Source organism: Anas acuta, chromosome 1 (genome assembly GCF_963932015.1).
Source record: "Anas acuta chromosome 1, bAnaAcu1.1, whole genome shotgun sequence".
Classification (NCBI taxonomy): Eukaryota; Metazoa; Chordata; class Aves; order Anseriformes; family Anatidae; genus Anas; species Anas acuta.
This window is the reverse complement of record NC_088979.1, coordinates 3,601,950-3,625,732: the sequence shown is the minus strand read 5'-3', so window position 1 is coordinate 3,625,732 and position 23,783 is coordinate 3,601,950. Positions and strand designations below refer to the sequence as shown.

Below are 23,783 nucleotides of genomic sequence, written 5' to 3'. Positions count from 1 at the left end.
ACACGATGCCATGGTGCTTGCCATGCTTCCATGTTACTCTAATATTAGGTTGCAACAGCGCCATGGCGCCTCCTTCCGCCCATCGTCCCCACACAGCCTCTGAGGGGCGGCCCCGCTCTCCTCAAAGAAGGCGGGAACGGCTCCAAGATGGCGGCGGCGCCGCTCCCTCCCACCCCACAGGGGGGCGCCCGGCGGGGCCGCGCTTTCCGCTTCCGAGGGCGGCTGAGGGAGGAGGAGGAGGCGGCGGCGCCATGGGGCTCCTCAAGCGGCTCCCGCCGCCCGCTCAGGGTGTCCGGCACCGGCAGCCCGACACCGAGGCGCTGCTGGCGGGGCGCTCCCTGGGAGCCGGCACCTTGTACATCGCCGAGAGGTGCGCGGGGAGCCCGGGAGGGGATTTGGGGGGGTTTGTGCGGGGCAGGCGGTGTTTAACCGCTGCCGTGTGGGGCGCGAGTCCTGTGAGGGACCTGGGGGGGTTTGGGGTGGGGAAGAGGAGGCTCAGGGCAGAGCTTATTGCTCTCTGCAACTGCCTGAAAGGAAGGGGTGGGGAGCTGGGGGGCGGCCTCTGCTCACAGGGAACCAGGGCCAGGAGCAGAGGGAACGGCCTCGAGTTGTGCCAGGGGAGGCTCAGGTTGGCAATGAGGAGACATTTCTGCTCAGCAAGAGCGCTCAGGCCTTGGGACGGGTTGCCCAGGGAGGTGGGGGAGTCCCCGTCCCTGGGGGTGTTCAAGGAGAGGTTGGACGTGGTGCTTGGGGACAGGGCTTGGTGGTGACATTGGTGGGAGGGGGTGGTTGGAGCAGGTGATCCTGGAGGGTTTTCCCAACCCTACTGCTTCCATGTTCTCTAACCTCTTTATAATTATTTTTAAACTCTTTCTGAGCCATACACTCCAAGAAGCCAGCTGGTAATGAATTTTTGAGTTTCCTTTACTTGTTGAAAAGTACCTTTAAACATAGGCTATCCCTGCAGTGACAAAGTTGTCATAAAACCAAGTTTTGGCCTAAAATTCCCACCAAACAGTGAGCATCCTGCTAACTCTGACTCCGAACCACCCCTACTGGAAGGGCTCCGAGGCCAGCAGCACTTGGTGCTGTTGCATTCATCCCTCCAGGAGAGGAATCTCTCCAGAATTCCAGCTGCTGCTGTGCTCAGCTGCTTGGCCGCAGACAGAAGGACTTGTGTTCACACAGCCACTGCCCTCAGTACTTACAACACCGAGTTTTCTCCGAACTGGATCTCAAAACATCGTGTGAGGCTCCTGCGAGTCCCCCAGCCACCTCCCACATGTCTGGGGCACGGCGTGAAGCTTTCACCAGCATCCTAAAATGCCAGCGCTTGTAGGGGCAGAACCAGAGCCCGGAGCACAAAGAGCCTTTGGGTGCATGTGCTGCCTTGTCAGAGCGTGGAAAGCTGCCCCATCGAGGTGTGTGTGGGGGAAATCCTTTCCCCCACTTCACCAGCTCTTGCTTTTCACCTGGTTTCCTGACACCAGGAGGTTTCTGTGGCATTCTCGTTGGTTTTGTCCTCTCGCTTTCTTTTGCTCCGTACTTCTGTTCGCTCTCACGCTACCCTAAAATACCCCGAGGTGGAAGAAGCTCATAGGGACCATCGAGTCAGCTCCCGGCTCCACAAAAAGGACGTCCTCTACCCCCAAAAAACCCACAGCATTTGAGAGCTCAAGCAGCACATTATGCTGTGGGATCTCTCTGTTACTTTTTGGTGTCACTTTCCGTCTCTGCAGGCGTGACTCAGGTACCTTTGATTCCTCTATCATTCTAACTCCTCTTTTTCTTTTCCCCCCCCTTTTTTTAGCCGCCTGTCTTGGGTGGAAAACTCCGGCGTTGGCTTCTCCTTGGACTACCCCAACATCAGCTTGCATGCCGTGTCCAGGGACCTGAGCGCCTTCCCCTGGGAGCACCTGTACGTCATGGTCAACGCCAACTTTGAAGGTACGCGCCCCACACAGGGCTCCTGCCCGCTCCGAGCAGCGCCGTCCTGTCCTCCAGATGGGAGCCATCTGTGTTTTAAACCGATTTAATTGATTTTTGGTTTGTTCAAATGTTTTTGTCCATTTTCCTTTTGGTTTGGGGTAACTGTTTTAAAGTTTTCCCGTTGTGTGCAGTCAGTTTGGGTTCTGCTGCACCTCGGCACGTGGCTAGGAGCAGGTAGAGCCACTGCAGCCTGGTTCTCTGCTCTCTCACACTTATTTTAAACAATTTTCTTTGGCTGCTATCTCCCCGTGATTCCAGTGCTTACGCATCGTTTTTGCCTTACTGAATTTCTGCCACTGTTGCTTCCCTCTCCAGGTTTCATGAATTCCTGCTGCTTCCCATCACCCTGGAAGCTTTCATCCTGGTTTGTCCTTAAAAAACAAAACAAAAAGGTCATAGCTTGTGTTACTGAGTTTGATGGATCTTTGCACCTTTCCAAAAAAAGAACTTTTTGGCCAGTCGTGCTCTTTACCTGCAGAAAACAAGCTTTCAATTTATTTGTTTGCTTGAGGGTTTTCTATTTTTTTTTGATATATTTTGATATTTTTTATTTTTTTTTCTGGTGGGCCCTTTAATATCTTCATTAAGTGTGTCACAAACTCTTCCACATCAGCTGGAGAGTAACAAGCATTCAATCTTCAGCAGGCTTCCTTTCCTCTTCATCCCCCTGGCTGTTGTAGTTAAAGGTTAGAAGCTGGCCTTTGATTTTTCTTTAAATAATCTACATGCTGCAATCTCAGGAGCCCGAGATGATTTTACACTATTAATATTTCTCGTTATTTCCTTCTGTTGTGCTGCTAATATTCTGTGACAGTCTGTCGTTACAAAGATTACAGCTAATATTCTTCTTCCTCACTTTCAATTGTATTTCCTCTGAAGTGAACTGTGCCTAGTGTGAAGAAAGATCTTCACACTAGATCACTTCCAACTTTTAATTCATTTTGATAAGCGTTTGAGAATCTGAAACTCCTCCTGTGATAGCTCTCATCTATAAATCCTTAGTAGATTGATTTATTTTTCATTATTATCATTTTTTCTTATTTTTTAACTCCGTGAATTCTGTGTTTCCAGCTAGGAGAAACCCAAATGTTCAGTTTCCAAATCTCTCCCTGCCCTGTAATTTTTAGCCACTGAGTTAAATCCAAACCTCTCCACTTCGTCAGCTGCAGAAGTCTCGATTTTCCAGCCGGGCAGGGTACATTTTGTTCTTCCCCTAAAAGTTTTTGCTGTGCCCTGTGTTTATGTGCCTTGTCCTCAAGCTGTTTGTAGAAAAAGGCAGTTGGGGGTTGGCTTCCCTGAAAGCAAAGCGCTGGATGGAGCAGCAGCGAGCTGAGCCTGGGGATGTCAGTTGGATGAGGACTGGGGAGCTTCCCCGGGTGCTTTATTTTTGGGGTACAGGCTGGCAGCTTCTTGGCCTCTCACTGTGCTCGGCATTGCCAATTCCGTGTGTGAGAAAAACCCCTCTTTGTGGAACAGCCTCACTGTATTCTCCTTTTTCTGGGGAAAACAAGTTTGAAGCTGTCATTCAGTGACCACAGCTACAAAGGGATGAACTGCAGCCATCCTCTGCGTGGATTTTGTGTTTACAGAAATCAGAACACAACCTTGTGCTTAATTATTCAACTACGTGGGGCACAGAGGTCAGGAAGCGAGGTTTTACTCACAGTTGTCCTTGGCTCTGAGGATCCTTTCTAGTCACCACCTTGCTGGCTTGCTAAGAACAGGAGAAATTGGGTGCTTCTGGAAACGTCAGACCCTGGGAGGGGCCAAACTGGAAGCTTTAAGGATTATTAAGGATCCATAAAATTCATCTGTGACTTAAAATATATATATATCAAATCTATATCTTAAAGATATCTTGATGCAGATATATAAAGATTTGGTTGGGTATAGCTACACAGGTAAGTGAAAATGATTGTGAATTGTGGTTTTGCTTTAGCACTGATCAGATGTGCATTCAGGTAGTTCAGCAAAGCTCAGTAGAGGGAAATGTAGAATCCTGGAATCATAAATCAAGTCTGTGTGCACACTGCGAGTGTTGTCCAGGTGCTGTGAGAGGACTGTGGGTGCCTGCAGTGTGGGTGGGAGCGTGTTTTTTCTGCCTTTTGTGGATTTGTGTCCAGGTTTCTGGATTTATTCATTATAAAGAATAAACCCGACTCTTCTGGACAAAATAAGCACGTTTCTCTAACATCTGACTTTCTCTAAAGAAGAGGAGACGAAAGAGGCTCCCATGGCCGAAGGGGAGGAGGAAGACAGCGACGATGATGTTGAGCCAATAGCGGAATTCAGATTCGTACCGAGCGACAAATCGGCCCGTAAGTGAAGAGGGAAATCCTGCGTTAATTTTGAGGTCTGGTTGCTGGGCTGAAGTTTTAATGCTGGCTGTTCTTACAAGCTCTCTGCAAATGTGAATGTATTTGTTTTGTGCAGAGCTTGCCGCTGTATCCAAGCTTTAAGAACCTGAGGGTTCCTTGCAGGATCTAGTACACACGGAGGTGTACCAGATAAAGCACTTGCCTGGATCCAGGAAATCTGATTTCCTCCTAGCCTGGCTGCTTGTTGGATGATGTTATTAAGTACAAACTCAGTGGGTTTTGGTAAAAGAATATTCTCAGTCCCTCTGATCCCTCAGTCCAGGACTTTTTGCTTCTTGTGAGGTCTTGGTGAAGAAATAAAGGAGTTTTTTATCATGGCAGCCAACTGGAGGGAAATGGTCAGCATCTTTCGTTCAGCCACGTGCCCACAAGGTGGTTGTGTTCTCTTTCCCCAGTGGAAGCCATGTTCTCAGCCATGTGTGAATGCCAGGCTCTGCACCCCGACCCAGAAGATGAGGATTCAGACAACGATTACGAAGGGGAGGAGTACGACGTTGAGGCACGCGGTTCGTAAGAGCTGTTTCTTTTGGGGAAAACAAAACAAAACAAAAAACAACTTATCTCACCTAAACGTTCTTTTTGCCACGGGCCTGTCTTGCAGAGCTGGAGCAGGGCGACATCCCGACCTTCTACACGTACGAGGAAGGGCTGTCGCATTTAACTGCAGAAGGCCAGGCCACCCTGGAGAGGCTGGAGGGCATGCTGGCGCAGTCTGTCAGCAGCCAGTACAACATGGCTGGGGTGAGGACGGAGGACTCGATACGGGAGTTTGAGGGTAAGACGCTCTTTGCTCTTCCTAAACAACTGCTGAGTGCTGTGGCTCTGCAGCTTGGCTCGTCCCTAAACACCAGGGCTGAGCACGCTGCGGGCTAATAGTTCTGTTTGGGGTTCAGTGTGAATTTAGGATCTTGGAAATGTAGTGCAACAGATTGAAAAAACAAAACAAACAACCAAAAAACCCCACACAACATTCTACCTGCTTTTCTAAGTCAGCTTTTTGAAGGATGCTATCTCTGAATGCTGCTAATTGTTTAAGTGTATTTCTTTTTGATGGAAAGATTTCTATGTTCTCCCTTTTTTTTTCCATGCTGCTTTCACCTGAGTGATGTATTTTTTAATTTATTTTATATAAATCTCAGTGTTTTAGAATGCCTTGAAATCTTTTCAAGGATTGCTGTTTGAAAATGATGTAGCTGTCATGATTTCTAGCTATCCCCTTGCCTAGAAGAGCTGAAAAACCAATAATCACTTCTTTCCTGATTCGTGTGGATGATTTTTTTAATCTTATTTCCTTTGTCAGTTGTTCGTAGGTTCTTTTTGTTCCACAGCTTTGTGACTCAATTTTATACAAAGATAACTTTAGGTGGCTTACTTGTGTTTGTGCAGCCCTTCATTAGAAAATTGTCTGGTTTCTGAACCCCAAAATCTTGAAAATTGGGAAAAAAATTGAACAGCCAGTACGTCAAATGTCTCAGAGTCAAATTTATCAGCTTTATTAGCCACCCTGATCTTATTTGCTCTGGTACAGCTCCTTGGTTTCCTGCCCTTATTGAAGTCCCCAGGGCTGCTCGCTTTCAGAGTTGCTGCTCTTTGACGTTGCAGCACGAGGCAGCTGCTCCCGTCCTCAACTTGCTGATTGCTGAGAGCTGCTGGAGAACAGGATCTGGCTTCTCTCCAGCTGAGCCCAACTAAAGCTATTGGAAGCAATCATCATTTGTTACAGCAAAACTTCATTTAAAAAAAAAAAACATAATGAAGTATTTAAAATCTGGTATTGAAGTCCTTTAATAAGACAGGGTGAGATGTGGGGATGTCTTTAAGGGACCGGCTGATACAGCTGGAAAAAAAAAAAGGGAATTATGAGCACGTCAGGGTTTCTCAGAAGTTCAGCCAAAGCGTTTTGTGCTTTGCTGATCTCTTGCCAGCAGAGGGCACTCGCTCTCTTTTGGATGCTAAGATCCCCTCGAAGCCTGCGGCGCTGAGTGGCACTGGCTGTTTTTTTTGCAGATGGGATGGAGGTGGACATGGCACCAGTAGTGGCGGGGCAGTTTGAAGATGCAGAAGTTGATCACTGAGGAGGACGCGTGCTGCTGTAAGTTCTCGTGGCTTCTGAGGGCTTCCACCTCTAACGTGCGGACGGGAAATGTCTCGTGGTATTGGCACGATGGCAGCAGGGAGAAGGTCGCTGCGGTTATTGGGAGTGTGGGGAGTTTTAATCATCTCTTGTAGGGGTCCACAAGTGTCCTATATCACTGGGAGATGTGCAGCACCGCCACGGCTGCGCTTCTTCCCCGCTTCCGCAGTGCCCGCCTGGCTCAGAAGTCAGACTGCCAGCTCCCGGGTGACAGCGAGTGCAGAACTGCTCCACTTGACTGCCAGAGAAAAGAAGCTGTGGGGCAGACAGCCAAAAGCTGAGGGGGAAGGAAGGAAAGGGGACAAATGGGAAGAAAGCTGAAAAAAAGAGTGAAAATGGGTCAGAAGTAGTCAGAGGGAGGTTATAGTGGTGCTGAGGAAGAGGCTGTGGTCCCTGAGAAAGGCTGTGGTGGAAAGATGGTGTGTGTGTCTGCTCTACTCCTCCACTGCTTCTTTTAATTTGTTTCCAAACTACTGCAGCTCTGAAAGTCTCCGAGTACATGCTCGCTGATCCCAGCCATTGGTCCTGCATTAGTGTTTGTTCTGGTTGTTCTCTTGCAAATAAAGTCGAGGTGCTGGTGGCCCTGTACATATTTTAAAACCAAGCTCTAGATGCGGTGACTCTCAGATACTGAATGGAAAGCTTAGCTCTGCTGGCTTTGTCTCCAAGATTTCTGCCCGTGGTTTTATGAAGATAAAAATAAAGCAGCCATTTTTAACAGCCATCTGTTTAAAATTCAGATTTGAGGGCTCGTTGGCCTGGTGTGAACTTAGCAGGATTCAGGGGAGCTGCTGGCTGGTAGCTGTTAGGAACCCGAAATATGGATGGAAGTGGCATTGGTTGATTTTCTGGCAAAGCAAATGCCACGCTCTGTCCCTAAAAGCTTTGGTGGGTGGGATTCTTCCTTCACCCTACTCCGTGCAAAGCAGGTGATTGCGCAGGACACTCTCATGCTGTTGGTGCAATTTAAGGAATCTCAGAAAACCCGCAGCAAGAACTGGAAGGGTGACGTAAGAACAGCTTGTGGAGGTGTTCATCGCTCTGCTAACAAGCCTGAGCAAAAAGATTGCTTGTTTCTGCACCATGAAAGGTTCTGCGCCATCAAAATACGGGCAAGGAGGGAGCTGGCTGTTATCCTCTCGGAGCAGCTCAGTCCTTTTGGCTTTCCAACCAGCAAAAACAATCGCTGCTCAGAGAGCACTGCGCTCCCTGCCTCTGAAGCGGCGCCCTTGTGGGCTGCTCGTGTCGCACGTCACTGCTCGTTACCCAAATGCGATGTGGCAGTTTCCCGCTGAAGCTCCTGGAAGACTCGCTGGTGGTTGGGGTGGGACGTTCCCACTTGGTCTCGTGGTGCGTGGCGTTTTGTCCCTCGCATCACGAGGCTGCAGTGTTCTGGCCCAAGTGGTGTGTGGCGGCGTGACGTGGTGCCCTGGCACAGGGATGCAGCTGACTGTCCGTGCGTGCCGGCCTGAGGTTGGGTCTGTCAGGGACAAAGGTGCTCAATCCTCCTGCAAATTAGTGCGTTTTAATTAAAGTGCTGTCCTCCGGGTGGCTACTGGAAAGATTAATAATCGTTTCTTGTGGTGCTGCTGACGTAAACGTGGTGTCTTGTGTCTTTCAGATTCTTCCTTGTGGCACTTGCAGAGTAAGCTGTAAAACTGAAGGCATCGCAGTGACTGTCGGGAGTTAACCTTTCTTTTAATGATCTGCGCTTAGACATCTCGGTCTATAAATGCTTTTATAGATGTTTAAAAAAAGGGGTTGACATTTGTGACCACTATGGGGTTATTTAAAAACACACACACACAAAACAAATAATAAAACCTCTCCCGTCTAACATAAATGGGGCTTGTCAGGGGTCGTTTCAAAGAAGGAGTTCTAGGACTGCAGAAATACAACTTTACGTAGAGCAGAATTTTAGATTGTCCTAGAACTTCCCATATTTTTGTACCTGTTCATTGAGTAATGGAGAGGAATGGAAATGTTACAGAGCTCAGCTGAAAGAAAATAAGGTCAGACAGGGATGAAAGCAAAGCTCAACTTCATGCCCCTCAAGTAACTGGTATCAGTTCACTGTTGTCCCTTCCATTTGTCTGGGAGCAAAGTTTGGGTGGTAGAGACGGAATAAAATCTGTAAAGTCCTGAAAATGAGAACTGGGTTGTGTCTTTGTATTAAATGTTAACAGCACTGTTAAATAAACTAAGATTTTTGTATCTCACAGCCACCTGTGTGTTGCAGTTCTCGGTCTTTTACCTCGACAAACTGCTGGGAGCTTTGAGCTGACATCCCTCGAGTTTTGAGTGCTATTATAATAACAGAAGTGAAGCTATTTTCATCAGTTACCCACAGGTGAGACTGAAGGCCAGAATATTTGCAAAGTGCCTCTGTAGGATAGGAGTCCTCTGTGTCGCAGCCCAGATTTAGGAACCCAAATTTAGATCACTAAGGATTGGTCCTGCTGGCCCTTCTCCTGCTGCACCTCTCTGCTTTGTGATGTTTTTGCCGTGGGGCCATGCCAGCAAATTCAAATTATTTTAATTATTTTCTTTTATTTGAATTATTTTCACATGGGGGCAGCAGGAATGCCAGTTACCATTTGCTGCTATTTTGCTTTGACCTGAAAGGAAAATTGAAGTTCTGTGGCATTAACACTTAGGTTTTTGTTCGTTGCTGAGCCTCCCAAAGCTGAGCTAAGTGGATTAAAGCAATGAAGCCAAACAGCTGCTTGAGCTGCAGAGAAGAAAAAGTGTTGATTATGACCTACCAACATTAATTTTGCTCTTTAATTAAGTCTTTCTGTGGTGCAGGTAAAAAGGCAGCAGCATGTAGGCCTTGCATTTTTCTAATCATACTGTTTTACTAGCTCCTTGATGGAAACCACAGAAGGAGAGCTCATAAAATTTCAAATTACTGTTTATGTCTCAAAGAGACTGGTATTTCTTGTTGTTGTTTGTTTTGGTGTAACTCTAAATTGCTGAAGTGTGCTCTTTCTGTTGTTTTTCACACTAAACTGCAGACTACCTGTTAGATATCACAGAAGACAGGCAGCATTAACATGTAAGGTGGCTGCAGCGTTCTGCTCAGCACTCTGCCCTGTGTCCAAGCAGCAGGAAGCTCTAGGAGGGAGAATTTCTGTTGATAGCTCCAAATTCAGCTGCTTTACAGCACTTCTAGTCAAAGCGATGGTGTGAGATTAATTTTGGTCAGGTGGAAGCAAATCTGGATGAGCCCCCAGTAAGGTTAAGCGCTGTCCAATGTGGACTTGCAAGTTTTATCTTTAATGAAAGTTTGCATTCGAGCTATTTGTAAGCGTTCTGGGAAACCTTTTGTAAACACTAATTACTTTGAATGTAAAAATATTCTTTCAAAAAAAAAGTTAAAATTTTTACTTTCTAACTTTTATGTTCTTCCTCCTTTTTTCTTTGATTTTCCCGTAGTCAATTTAAGGCTTGTTTTTTTTTTTTAGCAGTGACTTAAAAAAATCTAGTGACTAGAAATTGAGCAACAGCTTATTAATTACCCAGCTACATAGCAAATATCACTGTTAAGCTGTATACTACGCCAAAATAAATAACATAGCAACAGAAATGAGAGCTGCCCTCTGTGCTTTATGGATTTTGATTGCAGACCTTCAAAAATGATGTGGAAGTAGGGTCTCTAACAACATTAGGCTTCCTGTAGGTGTTTCTTTGCTTTCTCTTTTCCCTTTTATCTTGATGCCCTCTGAGGTTTGAGACCTTTATCCTCTGCTCCTTACAGGCTCAGAGGAGACGTGCAGATTAATTCATTACGTAAGGTTCATTTCCATAAGAAATGAGGCTAAAAAACTGGGCTTGAGTATACCAGGAAAGGCAAGCCCCAGGGGAAAAAAAACACAAAACCAAACCACACACAATGTATGGCTCACCTTAAAAGGGATAAAAAGCAGTAAAGCAAGGCAGTGACAGGTAGCAGCCTCCTGACAAGTCTCCTTTAGAAGCAGAAGACCACAAGTATGTGGTCATGCCTCAGCTTTGTTCCTTGTTACAGCTCCACGGCTGAGGTATAAATAAATGGCTGAATACCCAAACAGCTGAAGGACCACACTTTATCTGGCACACAGCGTGCTGGGGTGTAGCCCTTGCCTTGAAGCTTCTTTCCTTCCGCAAGCCAACTCGCACCAGGATCAGAGTGCTGCTGAATGATGATAACCCAGCAGTTCTATTTCTCTTTGGGGTATTAGTATTTTTTTTTAAATGACTGAACACAGTTAATATATTAAGAATTTTATATGAAAAACATGTCCAAACAGTGATTTCATTTCACAGTATAATCTAAACATATCTTAGAAATTAAAATGAGGAAAAAAAGTAGTAGGAAATGAGGAAAATGAGGAAAAAAAGTAGTAGCAAGAAGTAGGAAATGAAACTATTTCCCAAACTCTTGCAAAAAGCACAGCGACAATAGCAGCCATCACAATTTTAGTGCAAAAAGCTTGTTTGACTCTTCCTGTACCTCTTTGAATAAGATCAGCAGTGGGAACAAAGTTTGAACAAACAAAAAAACAATGAATAGAGACGGGTCTAGTACTGGAATCTTTACATAACTTGTTAACTATCTTGCTTTTCAAATGTAGCAAAGTGAAAAACTGAATTTAATCAAGAAAAATACCTGATAGGAGTTGCATAAAACCACCTATGCATCACCTTCCATGTGATTTACCCCTCTTTACTGTGTCTGTTCTACTCTGTGCAAAAGATTGCAAGCTGGGATAAGGTTGTGGTTTTTTTTCTCCCCTCTATAATCACTTTTACCTGCGCGTCTACTGAATTGTTACAGAACCTCATTAACACTCTTCTCAAACAAGATCAACATTCAATAAACTACAGGGAGAGGATGGGGCAAAGCCTTCCTGAAATAAAGAGGGGTTACTTACCTGCGCTTGGGTATTAGTAAAAACACTCCTGGTCCTACAGGTTTTTACTTTTGGTGTAGGTTACCTCTAGAAAAAAGCTGTGGAGATTCTTCTAGGGAGTAGAAAAGCAAGCAGCCAGCCTCTCTTCCTCTCAGAGTTAACGTGTATGGCAAGCAGGAGTATGTTGAGATCAATGTAAGAATGAAATCTTCAGCTTCATTTTCACAGGAGCCGTTTATGGGAAGAATCCAGTAAAATCAAACCCTGAAAGGACCGGGTGTTTATCTAAACTTCGTTTTATATGCCACTGTAATTAAGGTCAGCGAACGGCACTTACGGCTAAAGTGACAAAGTTGCAGTGTTCTAACAGTCCTTCACATTCGTATGGCTTAACAGAAACTGTTGGCAGGTACTCTCAGCATCCTGATAGGCTATTACAAAGGAAGTTTTTGAATACAAAGCTTTAAGTGAAATATTCCAAAACATGAAATCTGAAAATACAATTGACACATGGTGTGTAAGCTGATTTCAGCATCTTTCTGTAAGATTCATTTCTGCAGGTGGCTGTAATTTAACTTTCTTGAAACTATTTTTTTAGAAGTAGTTCTGCTAAAATTCAGAAGTTGGCGTCTCAGGGTATCCGAGGAAGGATTTCCATACAAAAGCCACAAGTATCGTACCTGAAAAGACAAAATACAAAAAGAACATTTATTTAAAGGACACAAGGCCACAATTCTCCAGCATCAGTTGAAAATAAATGTTATGTTAAAGTATTTGTAAAGTTACATCAGCAGGGGTTGCAGCAGCATGGAATTTCCTTTTGAAAGGGCAGAGCCAGCCGGTATTTTCGGGACACACAAACTTTTTCACAAAGAAAGCTTCAGTGGACCATGCAAGTAATCCTTATGAGCTGATAATGAAGTGTTTCTTTGGATACTGAAGGTTTTATTTCTGGTGCTTATAAGCCAAAGACAGCAGATTTGACCAGCTGAAGCTGATGGGGGCACCTTCTAGTTTGCTATCAGGAAGGACATACAGGTGATGGTGACCAAACCTTAATTCCTCAGTAGGTGGGATAAGGCTGAGTTGGGTAGCAGTGTCTGTTTCAGTTGGTATTAGGCATTAGAAATGGCTTTAGGATAATGGGTTTTTATTTATTTTTATTTTTTTTTAAGGTCATTATCATATTAGAGGTTATTCTAAATCAAAACAAATGGCAGTTAGAGATTGTAGGTTCTTCACAAGAAGGGCACTGAAATACAGAAAAAGTGGATTAAGACTTTTTTTCCCCCTCTTGAAAAAACAACATATTCTGTTTCAGAAAGGAAGTTGACACTGTTACTCTTGTGTTGCTCTATTTACTGCCTCTTTTCCAAAACTTTACTGTTTTACACACAGGTATGGGAGCAAGCTTTGCTTGGGAAAAATGAGGAAAAAAAAGACATTGAGCCTTTTTCGTGCCATTCATCATTATATTTTCTCAGGGAGAGACTTTCTGTCAAAATTCCCAGACTAACTGCATGACAGATTGTTCCTGCATGTGAGAATGTTACTGAGCTCTCACAGCAAGCTTTTGGAAAAATCAGCTTTTCAGAGGATATTTCTCCCTTTGGGGCAGCTTCCCAGGGAATTCTCCTTCCCGACTCCCTAACTCAGCAGAACTTTTGTCTGAAGTCCAAAGTCCAAACAGCTCTGCTGTTTACCCTTCTAAGTCTTCCACTGAACTACTGTAAGGACTACAACCCAGGAGGCCACGTTCACCACCGGTTCTTCCCTGTTTGGAAGCAAGTCTTCGAAGTCCCCAAGATGCTGATCACTTCACTGCAACTGGACTTGCAATTCTTGTTTCTTTACTAAGCTGTAAGTGTAGATTAAGTGTACTGAACCTGATGGAAACCTGGATATCCTCCCCTCTGAGCAGAAAGGTGACAGTTTCACCTGTAGCCTCCTCCCTTGCTCACCTCCTCCCTTTACATCTGCTGCTAAGTGACTTTTGTGGCATTTGTTTTCTGACCTGATGGTGAAAAAAAATTTCTTCTAAGGAACAATAGCAATCTTTCTGGCAACACCCATCCAAAGCAACAGTCATTGAGTCTCCTTTCGTAGTGTCAGTAACTTGGCAGGATAAGCTGGCGCCTGTCTAGTTAAGAGAGAGTTGTTTTACTGCTCTCACATCCAATATATTGCCACCAATTCTTCCACTCATAGCTGCCATCTCCCTGGTATTGAAAGAGAAGCATTAGCTCTGTCACGGTCATTACTAATGGTGTGATCGTGCCTGGACAAGTGACATGAATTCCTCTGGCAGTGGAACAGAAACTGTCTTTGTTCCACCTGTACTCACTGCCTCTGTGCTCACAAGAATTTGGGCCTGCCTAAGCTAAGCCATAAAAACTCGCTGACACCTCTATTCACTTCAGGAATCAGCTGTTTTACTGAAGAATCACCTGCACTGAAACTTCAGTGAAAACATTTTGAAAAATGAGTTCTTAACTACAGTTCCAAGATTACATTCACAAATGGCTGTAAGACACTAGAAAACTCGCTTATCCTAATAGGAAACTTCCACATCCTCCTCCTCTTGTGAAGACGACAATTGATCTTCCTCTTGTTCCCAGAATACTTTCTAAAAAAACTGTTAAAGTGATGGTTAAGAACTGGCTTACAGCTAGACCAGGGAATCCATTAACACTGAATGGCCTCAGTCTCCTGGTACTCGCGGTATCTGCTGTGCCCATAAATGAGATCGTATCATACGTGGCACAGGCAATCTGAAGTTTCGTGGTATGCTGGTCCATGCTGCTTCTGCACATGGTAGTCATTACACCACATCACAAAACCCCCTAAGTAATAGTCCTACAAGAATTTCCCCAAACAAGAACAAAGTAATTTAACCATCTAAGATGCTGATGCTGGGAAAATGAGACACAAATTAGTGTATCACTATGACTCTGTGGGTTTCTAGGAAGTCTGGAAGTATTTCTACTGCCACATGGATTCTGAAAGCAGTCTTTAGAACTACGTTTAAAATATCCCTTCCTTCATCATCTGCTTATATATTAGAGGTTCTTTTCATGAGATTTTTCTTATAATCGCAGCAGGCCGTTTTCTTCATAATTTAGTCCACTTTTGGAAGAATTTCTATTATTTTCAGAAAAATGTCATTTCGTGTTAGATTAAATTTCTCCCGTTGAACATTTCATGTTAGGTTTCCGATTCAGTTTTCAAATACACTCAGCTCCCCTATTCTTCCACCTCAGGCACCTTAAAATTCTCGGTTTATAATAAAACAAGGTCTACGTATTCATGAAGTTCCCTTGCTTTATGAGATACTCATGTTACCAATAGCCTACTCTGCCCTGCAGGTGATGCACAGGCCTGACATCTGTAATGAAATGTTTGGCTACAGTAGTGGCACTGTGCAAAAAAATGATCTGCCTCCAGCGTTCACATCTTCACAACTACTTGGTCGGAAGTTCCTTCCCCTGGTAAAATATGAACAGCGTTTGATATATTCTGTATGTATTGCCTTTATGTTGACCAATGATAAACTGTTGTTTATCTTCATAATTTTTCATCTTCATAGAAACGTAACATTATTCCCCGACCACATCCTAAATTCCTTGACTCATGGTTCTGTTTGAATTACCATCTGTTGATTTTCTTACTCAAGCTGAGATCACCTGAAGGCTTTCTGCAAAGCAGCTCTGGAGGATGTGTCTCGCTAATTAAGTAGAACACGGTGTTTCAGAATTTCTCCTGTTTCTTTAGATCACTTGTGAAAATAGTAAAGGTCACCTACTGAGAAGCCAGACAATCTCAAGATGGGTATCAGACTGAAATAAGGTAAAGTAACAGAAAGCTAAACTTAAATTCTGAGGAATATCTTATGTTTGATTAGAAACTGGGTGGTGCCAATAAGCTTTACCTAAGACATTTCATTAGCTATTAACTGGAACAGCACACAGGCTTTTGCAAGCTTACTCTGTTTAGTCATCCCATTTGGATGTGTAATTTAACAAAACTTACAATCTTTAACAAAAAAAAATTATTAAAATCAGAATTTTCATTTTATCTGAAATTCACTCTCCATTTTTGACTGACCGAAAGTCACTTCAAATAGAAAATGCACAAAGAAGGGGAAAAAAAAGTAATTTGCTATAACTGAAGAGCTGCTTCCTGTGCATGTTTCACGTACTCACCTTGTTTCCAATAGCACTGTCATGCCTTCTAATAGGATTAAGTCATGAAAGAACTCAGGATTAGCTGACTGCCTCTTTATATATATATAACAGAAGGCTAAAGATTTGGTGTGAGTAACTGTAAACAATCAATGGCATGAGGTGTTTTCATCTGCACCACACGAACCAGAATTTAAATTAGAAAAATTCCAGTTACTCACATGTGTGTTTCTTATTCCTGAACTAAGAATAGATTGTTTCCAACAGTGACTGGGAGAAAAACATAGAATGGGAGCTGCAAAGTTTGGACACTATGGTGATGAAAAAGATGTGATATTACAGTAGTAATAATTGAGCATATTGTTCTAATACCTGATTATTATTTTTTAAATAAAAATATACATATTTTTTTATTTAATCATCCCTGTATCCTTGTATATTGTCACAAAACAATATTGAAACAGCATGCTAAACAACTTGTTTCTCTTTGAAATTTATCAGGCTAATGTTTACTTTCAGGTAGCCTCTTCTCCTTTTTAACACTCTGCTGTAATCTACAAGTTGGCCCTTGGTCAGTGTAAGGACATGCAGCACATCTCAAGCTGGGTTTTAATACTCAGGCATAAAATCTGAAACAGCAGGCAGCTCCAAAAGGATCGTGTTCCAGAGTAAACAACTGTTGGTCCATAACTAACTAGTTAACCCTACCTATTTTCCATTTAGCATTGTGCAGTCCTGTCCCTTGCTACATTATACCACTCAAAGCATCCCAGAAGTACTTAGACTTTGACTATGACTTGTAAACTAAAGTTATATGCTTACATGGTTGTTTCTTTAACCTGATCAAAACGGTATATATAATTTTAAGCATAAAACTGGTGTTTAAATCTCAGTATTAAATGCTCGATTCACAAAACAGACTGTTATGGGTGCTCTACATAAAGCATTAACTAAGTTTAAAATACACAGCCTGCATTTGCAGAAGGAAGCCCTGACTCTGAATGACTTCTATGCTTATGTTACAATTCAGTGTCTTCTGGATTTTATTTAAACCAGAAGACAAGTAGACTATCAAATAAAGAATATCTGCTTCTTGATTTTTGAACCATGTGCAAAGTAACGTTTTCTTAAATACATAAAATATTAAGAACTTACCTAAGGATGGTGCTATCCAATAGACTAGTGAATAAATCAAAAAATTGTCATAGAAACATTTTGGATGTAATGAAAAAGCCAATGCTGGGTTAAATATTGCTCCTGTGAGATTTCCACCTGAAACAAAATATAAACAGTATGAAATTAAACCATCTTGCTTAATATCTACTCCAAATGCAATACTGAAACACACCTACACACCACTGCAAGAAACACATACCCTGCAATAAAATACATTAGCAGAAACCACTTGAACAGATGAACAGTTCTGCGCAGCTTTTTTTCTTTTTTAAACAGATGACACACGATTAACTTATTAACAGTTTCCTAAAATGTATTTTAAAATACCCAAAGTATAGGCTACAGCTTCTTTTATCTCTTCATCACAAATATTGTGTGAAGATATGGGTTTGGTTCATGCTAAATGTTTCTGTTGACATAACTATAATCTGTCTTGCATCACAGTTTTAGGGCAGAAATTACACAAATGTCAGCAAACAAATACTGAACTTTTATTAAATCCTCTTGTCTCATATAACATATATGCAAGATAATCAAGAAAACTGTCAAGTGCTGTTCTTGCTAAGCTGACTTGTATATTTTTGAACAGAACACTGTTATCACATTGATTTATTGAACTCTAGGGTTATCTCAGGGCAATAACAAGGGAAAAGCCTTCACATTCATTCTATGTTATTTGAAGAAACTAAAAGCAAACCCCTCTCATTCTCTTACAAGAAGTTTAAAGAATCTGAACATCTTTCCTTTCCTCTGGCTTTAGATGTAAATGAACTTGCCTCAACATTTTCTAAATGATATCCAAACATATTACATTGTGGGGACTAAGTTACAATTACCCTGAGACTAGCTGGGAAGCAAGTGTTTTTAATTCTGATGTGATTTGGTCTCCTCATTGCAACCCTGCTGAAAAAGCACTGCTCGTTAAAAAGCTCTCTATTTGGTATTATTATTTACTAGCTGCCCCATATTTGTTCTATCTATTAATTTATTCCTGTATCGTAGTGTGTATTTGTATCTATTTAGTTTCTTAAAACATATTTGTGATTTTCCTAGGCTAAATAAGCTGGCATGAGCTTTGACCTTGCCCTTTGTACACACACCATGCTGCTGTAATCCTCGTTTGTCATGAATGCAATCATTTACCAGAAGTTTTAGTAAGGTCTTTCTCCTTTTCTGTATTTCTCTCTATATATACTCCTCCTCCTTTCTTTTACCACTATTGCAGCTTGGAAAGGTTTTGATCTTTGCTGACCGATTCAGTTTACCCTGATTTGACAACAGCAACTCCTGCTTACTGTGAAGTCTTACTTTGACACACGGACAAATTCCACTGTGGCCTGGAAGGCCATCTAACATAATTTATTTCACTTTAGTCTGTTTACAGACTCACAGCTCCTGTTTTTGTATCCACAAACACACATTTAAGAGCAGAATTTCACTCTCAAGAGGCAGATGCTGTTTCTGAATAGATATTAAACATAAGATCTAGTTTTAACTGCTACTTCTTCAGTACTAGGAACTGCTGGAATATAAACCACAGGACGGGCACTTGTATTATCATGTTTAAAAATATTTGTTAGATTAAAATGTCCTTTGGTAGCACACTACATTTAAAACATGGAAGAATGGTAAAGCGTGACAGGAAACACAAAGCTGCACCTCAGTCTGTGTACTAGAAAGGATAAATCATTTGACAGCAGAACATAGTGTAGGATCTTTGATATTGCATGCATGAAAACCTAAAAATGTGAGGTAGTGAGTGCTCTGCACAATGACTGAGAAAGTAATTTTAACTTCTAAGATTACTAAAAGCAAGAAAACAAAATTAGGGAGAAATGTAGAATTAAAAATACGCTCATCATTTTTACCTCAATATGTTAGGCTCAGAAATATCTTACCAGTTTTATTCAACTCACTGTAATATTGCCTGTAAATAAAAAGCTCTCAAAAGGTGGACTTTTTTCTTCCCCTAATAAATATTTTCCCAAAAGAAATATCTGAATGTTCTTCACCAGCATATGTATGGTCTGCATCCTCAGCTTCTGAATCATTCCTTTAATATTTATAGGCACAACCTTTTCTCTTTCTCATTTTTTTGTAGAAGAAACAAAATGAATGCAGTATCGGAGGTTTTGTTTCTTTTTCTTTCGTACAATATCTGCTATTATAAAAATTAGGCCACTGTAAGATAGAACGTAAAAAAAATCTGAATGTTTTTACCTGAAAAAGTAAAAGAAATGCTAAAGGAACAGCCTGTAATTTTGAAAACACTTACGACATAACTTGATGTTATTTGTTGGAGTAAGCTGCATGCTTTACCTAAGTAACTTTCTTGGGCACACAGAGTGACCTAACAACACTTACTTTTTTTCCATCAATCTAACTCAGTCAACTGTAAAAAAAAGACCATTTTAATGGTTTTTAGCCCTGCACATGTATCAACAAATGTAGATGGGTATAAGCCACAGAGATATGGTTAAACTTTAACATTCTATCCAAACCAAATTTAATATGAGTATGAGATACTCCTTAGTGTCCCGTTTTAGGGATCATTTAGGATCATTCCTCTTTGGGATATAGCTTTTAAACATGCAGTAGAAGGTAACTGATGTGCTGAAATGTGATATACTGTGTTTGAGATGTATTTTCTAACATTTCTGATTCATTCACGACTGTAATAAACGCAGGTCCTGGAGGCACAATCAGCGTGCAAAGAAGCCACTAGCACGGATTTTATTTTCTAACTGAACGCACCTTTCAGAGTTTCTAGCCAAAACACTGGATCATTCAAATTAAAGATTGAAATAGCGTTATTCACACCATATTATAGCTGTTTGATACTTGTTGGGTAAAGTAGGGGTGTTACCAGTTTCCCTAAATCTGGTGCACACCCTTTGGTGCTGGGTGAGCAAGAAAGATCCATCCCTTTTACAGAAGTGCTCAAATTCTTCACAAAGAGTTAATGAAGAGGCGCAGATGATTCCTGAGAATGATTAGCCCAGCTACATTAGGATCTGCCCTTCAGATCCTAATGTCTTCAAACCCTGTGCACCAGCACTTGGCCACTACCTTAATGACCAGTTTGGAAGGTGTTCAATTTTCCTTCCGTGTGGTCAAAGCACTCTTCTCAGCACGGAAAAGCAACGCTTCTCTCAGCACTCTGGGGTGAATGTTTCATTCCATGATGGTAAGGATCTGTTCCAAGCCTCTCACCCCATCACAGAAAGGTGTTCACAGCAGCAGCCTGCTCCCACACTTGTTGGGATACCTCAGGGGCAGGAATCTTGGCTCTTACGCTCACTGCTACTTCAAGATGCTTCAACCCTCCCTTAGGAGCGCACAGTAATTAGCAGGCTTGTTCCTGCTGCAGGGGCAGGATGGCATTCTCACCTTTTCTTTGTGATCCAAGCATACACCAAGGAGTGCAAACCCTAGGAAGCGTGGAGCAGGGATAACAAGAAAGAATTAGTACATTTTCCACTAGGGAGAGGATAAAACTAGGTTCCGGATCTGCTCCCTGGAATGTTTTTTTTTTTAAATAGCCTTGATTTTCGATTCGGGTATAGTGGAAAGAAAAACATCCAGGTTGCACAAGGCGTTCTGCACACGATACAGCACAAACTGCCTGGGAAACAGGCCTGGGCACTGCAGGTTTGATATTTCCTAGACATACACGCAGACTGACTGCTCTGGATAGTCACAACAAGTCCAAGTTTATGACAAGAAGCCAACTTGGTAGGCAGCTTTCTCCTGCTAGAAAGAGATGGCTCAGCCAGGAGCACTGGGCACGAATTCCCTGCATGAACTAGCTGAGGGAAAAGCAGCGTGACACGTATTATTTTACAGGAATATGCGCTAAGCAGCAAAGGAATGTTAAGAAATCAGTAATCCAGGTTTCCTGGCTTGTAGGAGAGGTGCTATAATCTTTGGCTACACTTCTACCAACCCGTTCAGAAATAACACCTGGTGTGCCAAAACGCAGTGACACCTCGCTTCTGCCTTCAAAGATTTAATTTGAGAAAGTGGTTCAAATCGCTAATTATCAAAATTATCCACGGAGTAAAATCTTTCCGCTATTATGATTTCAGCTAAATGTAATGAGTGAGGCTTTTTTCATTAATGCATCTGAAAATTTGGCTCTATTTTCATCCTGCCGTGTTAGGGAGCATAATTCACCTCAGCCTTTTGGACAAGAGCTCAGTACCACTGCAGATACCTGCAGGTACAGCAGCGATCTCCTCTCAGAAATCATTCCCTGCACGACTTCCTCTGAAGCTGCAGCTTGAGCTGGGGCAAGCAGCTCCGTGACCACCTCTCCCTCAGCTCCCTGCACCCTGAAGTACAGAGGCTCCTTCCCAGGACAAGCTGCTCCCTGCCAAGCAGCCCTCAAGTGACAAAGCTGTCACCTCGCTGGGGAGCACAAGGAGCACGAGGAGCCAGCACAAACATTCACGCTGCCTCTCTGCAGCTCTTCCTTCCCAGCCACCCAGGGAGGGTGTGCAGGTGGCTGTCACCGCTCTGGGAGGCCAGAGGTGACCCAGAGGCAAAAGCAAGGACAGGGCAGAATACAGAGACACGAGATCTGGAGGTGCCCTGATATAAAAAGCACCTTTTTTTTCTTTTAAACATGTGGTTTCATGAGTACTTCGAATCATGAGACACTATTTGCTCATCCTGCATGCATTCCATAAATATCCCTTCCTGCTTCTGACGTCCAGATTTAACAGTTAACCAGAATAAACTGCACTGATATGCATTATGCATTTAAATGCAGAACATCCATCCCGCAGGTCTGCACAATCAGGGATTTTCTCCTGATGCAGGCAGCCGTGCTGTCTCACAACGCCTCTCGGAAATCACTTTGTGGCACACACTGCATGAAATCTCGCACTCGGTATCAAATTGCATTATGAAACAATCCTTCACTGAGCTATTTTCAAAGTGATCCGGTGTCTCTTAACCACATTCACTTGCAGATTTAACGTTGCTTTGAATGCACAGCTCACTTCGTTCTGAACGCCACACCTGCAGGAGAATCTAACCAGGCAAACTTTGTATGAACTCCAAATGAACTCAGCGTTTGTAGGATCGAATACTTTTCTACGAGGCTTTTTAAATAAAAATAATTTTGCTTCTCACAATTTTTAAGTTACAACTCGACTGCAGTAACGGATTAAAAAGGACTGACCTGCATACACGAGCATGGTGATGAGAAGAGCGATCAAATGGACTCGGTAGCTGGGCTTAACAGCTTCCACTTGCAGGATGGTCAGCTGGAAAACGACCGAGAAGAGCAGTTCTATGCAGAAAGCCTGCACCTCTGTAGTCTGCATGGGGTTGCTGCAGCCCTGCGAGAGCGCTCCAGGATGTGCCTCTGCAATCCCCAGCCTCCAGACGAAGTGCATAAAAACTCTGGCGAGCGCGGCGGCCACGAACTGAGCCCCGATCTTCAGCCCACCCACCTTGAGTGATGTCCCACCACCCCAGAGGGGCTGCAAGACGCCGCAGGGATTGCACGTGCTGCCGGTCAGTGTCGAGCCGTGCAGGACGGTGAAACCGTAGGTGAGCGTGAGTGCTGTGTGAGGCTTGGGCTCCACGTTGCCGAGCAGGCAGAGCTCGTTCGTGCACGCACACACCTGGAAGGTGCTGAAAGCCTCCAGGAGGAAAGAGCAGAGGTGTGGGTGGGCGTGCAGGCGGCGGCGAACCAGGCTCCTGCACAATCCCACTGCCGCCACGACGCCTGCCATCAGCAGCAGCGACGGCCAGATGCCACCGATGGCCATGGCGAGACGGAGAGGAGACTTTCACAGTGCAGCAGGACTCACAAGGGAAGTGCTGGCTCCGCTCCAGCCCCACCAAAACCTACGAGGAGAAAAAAGAAAGAAGGAAAGAGAGGGCAGATAGAAGCGCTCAGCCCCTGAAGGAAGAAAAGCTGCTTCTTTTCCAACCTGCCCACAGCCTGCCAGGTGGCAGGTTCCCCCTCAGCCTGACAGGGGTGCAGCCTGAGGGGGGTGCTGGCCCTGGAAGCCCTGTCCCTGAGGAGGGCAGGAGCCCCCCTTGGGCCTGCGGGGCCCCCTCAGGCGAGGCGGGACAGGGGGAGCATGAGGACGAGCAGGGGCAAACCCCTCTCTACCACCTCTACCACCCCCAAGGAAAAAAATACCGAGCTCATTACCCCTTCTCAGCCCTTGACCGGTTTAGGGAGAGCGCGAAGAGGCGTAAAACGGTTAAAAAAAATACAAATAAATAAATTAAAAAGATCCCTTCCCACACGGCGCGGCGAGGACCGGCGGCGCCCGCTGCCCTCGCCTCACGGCCGCCGGCGGCGGCACTGCGCATGCGCAGCGAGCCCGGCTGCGCGGAGGGGGGGCCGGGGGGGTAAAATGGGAGGGGGGCGCGTGCGGGGCGCGTTCCCGCGCGCGGGCTGCGGGTGAGGGGAGCTGAGGGGTCCTGGGCTCGGTCGTGCCCCTGGTCCCTTCTTGTCGCTTTTCCCTCATGTATAAGTGTTCCCGGCGAGGCTTGGCCCCCTCGGTGTTTGGAATAAAGGAAAATAAAAGTGGGAATGTGTCTGGTGGTCGCTGGGGAGGGAGGGGGGGGGTGAGTGAGGGGTGTTAAGGGCTTGGTGGTGGTCTCTGGTAGGGTGGGGGGTTAATGTGGTTTCACATATCCCTGGGACTTGTGTGTGAGCTGCAGGTGTGTGTGTGGCAGGTGTGTTAAAATAAGAGTCATTAAGGTTGGAAAAGACCTCTAGGATCATCTGGTCCAACCATCCCACCACTACCACCATCACCCACCAAACCCTGTCCCCAAGCACCACGTCCAACCTCTCCTTGAACACCCCCAGGGACGGGGACTCCCCCACCTCCCTGGGCAACCCGTCCCAAGGCCTGACCGCTCTTGCTGAGCAGAAATGTCTCCTCATTGCCAACCTGAGCCTCCCCTGGCACAACTCGAGGCCGTTCCCTCTGCTCCTGGCCCTGCTTCCCTGTGAGCAGAGGCCGCCCCCCAGCTCCCCACCCCTTCCTTTCAG

The 23,783-nt window shown here is 44.2% G+C and overlaps 2 protein-coding genes across 4 annotated transcripts; one reads left to right on the top strand and one right to left on the bottom strand.

The window, feature by feature from the left end:
• The first annotated feature begins 202 nt into the window (after positions 1-202).
• CLNS1A (chloride nucleotide-sensitive channel 1A) lies at positions 203-8,722 on the top strand. Of its 2 annotated transcripts, none has more exons than XM_068698761.1 (7): positions 203-370; positions 1,811-1,947; positions 4,203-4,307; positions 4,763-4,873; positions 4,969-5,142; positions 6,375-6,459; positions 8,123-8,722. In XM_068698761.1, exons 1-6 carry the CDS (start codon positions 252-254, stop codon positions 6,440-6,442), a joined length of 714 nt encoding a protein of 237 aa, XP_068554862.1. In that variant the 5' UTR covers positions 203-251; the 3' UTR covers positions 6,443-6,459; positions 8,123-8,722. The 2 variants fall into 2 exon arrangements, with proteins under 2 accessions (XP_068554862.1, XP_068554792.1); XM_068698691.1 differs by having other exon boundaries at positions 204-370; positions 4,200-4,307.
• AQP11 (aquaporin 11) lies at positions 1,798-23,096 on the bottom strand. Of its 2 annotated transcripts, none has more exons than XM_068698891.1 (5): positions 22,929-23,096; positions 21,942-22,615; positions 16,733-16,849; positions 4,934-12,076; positions 1,798-2,360 (listed from the first exon to the last, which is right to left on the bottom strand). In XM_068698891.1, exons 2-4 carry the CDS (start codon positions 22,534-22,536, stop codon positions 12,006-12,008), a joined length of 783 nt encoding a protein of 260 aa, XP_068554992.1. In that variant the 5' UTR covers positions 22,537-22,615; positions 22,929-23,096; the 3' UTR covers positions 1,798-2,360; positions 4,934-12,005. The 2 variants fall into 2 exon arrangements, with proteins under 2 accessions (XP_068554992.1, XP_068555085.1); XM_068698984.1 differs by having other exon boundaries at positions 11,418-12,076.
• Between the last annotated feature and the right edge of the window lie 687 nt (positions 23,097-23,783).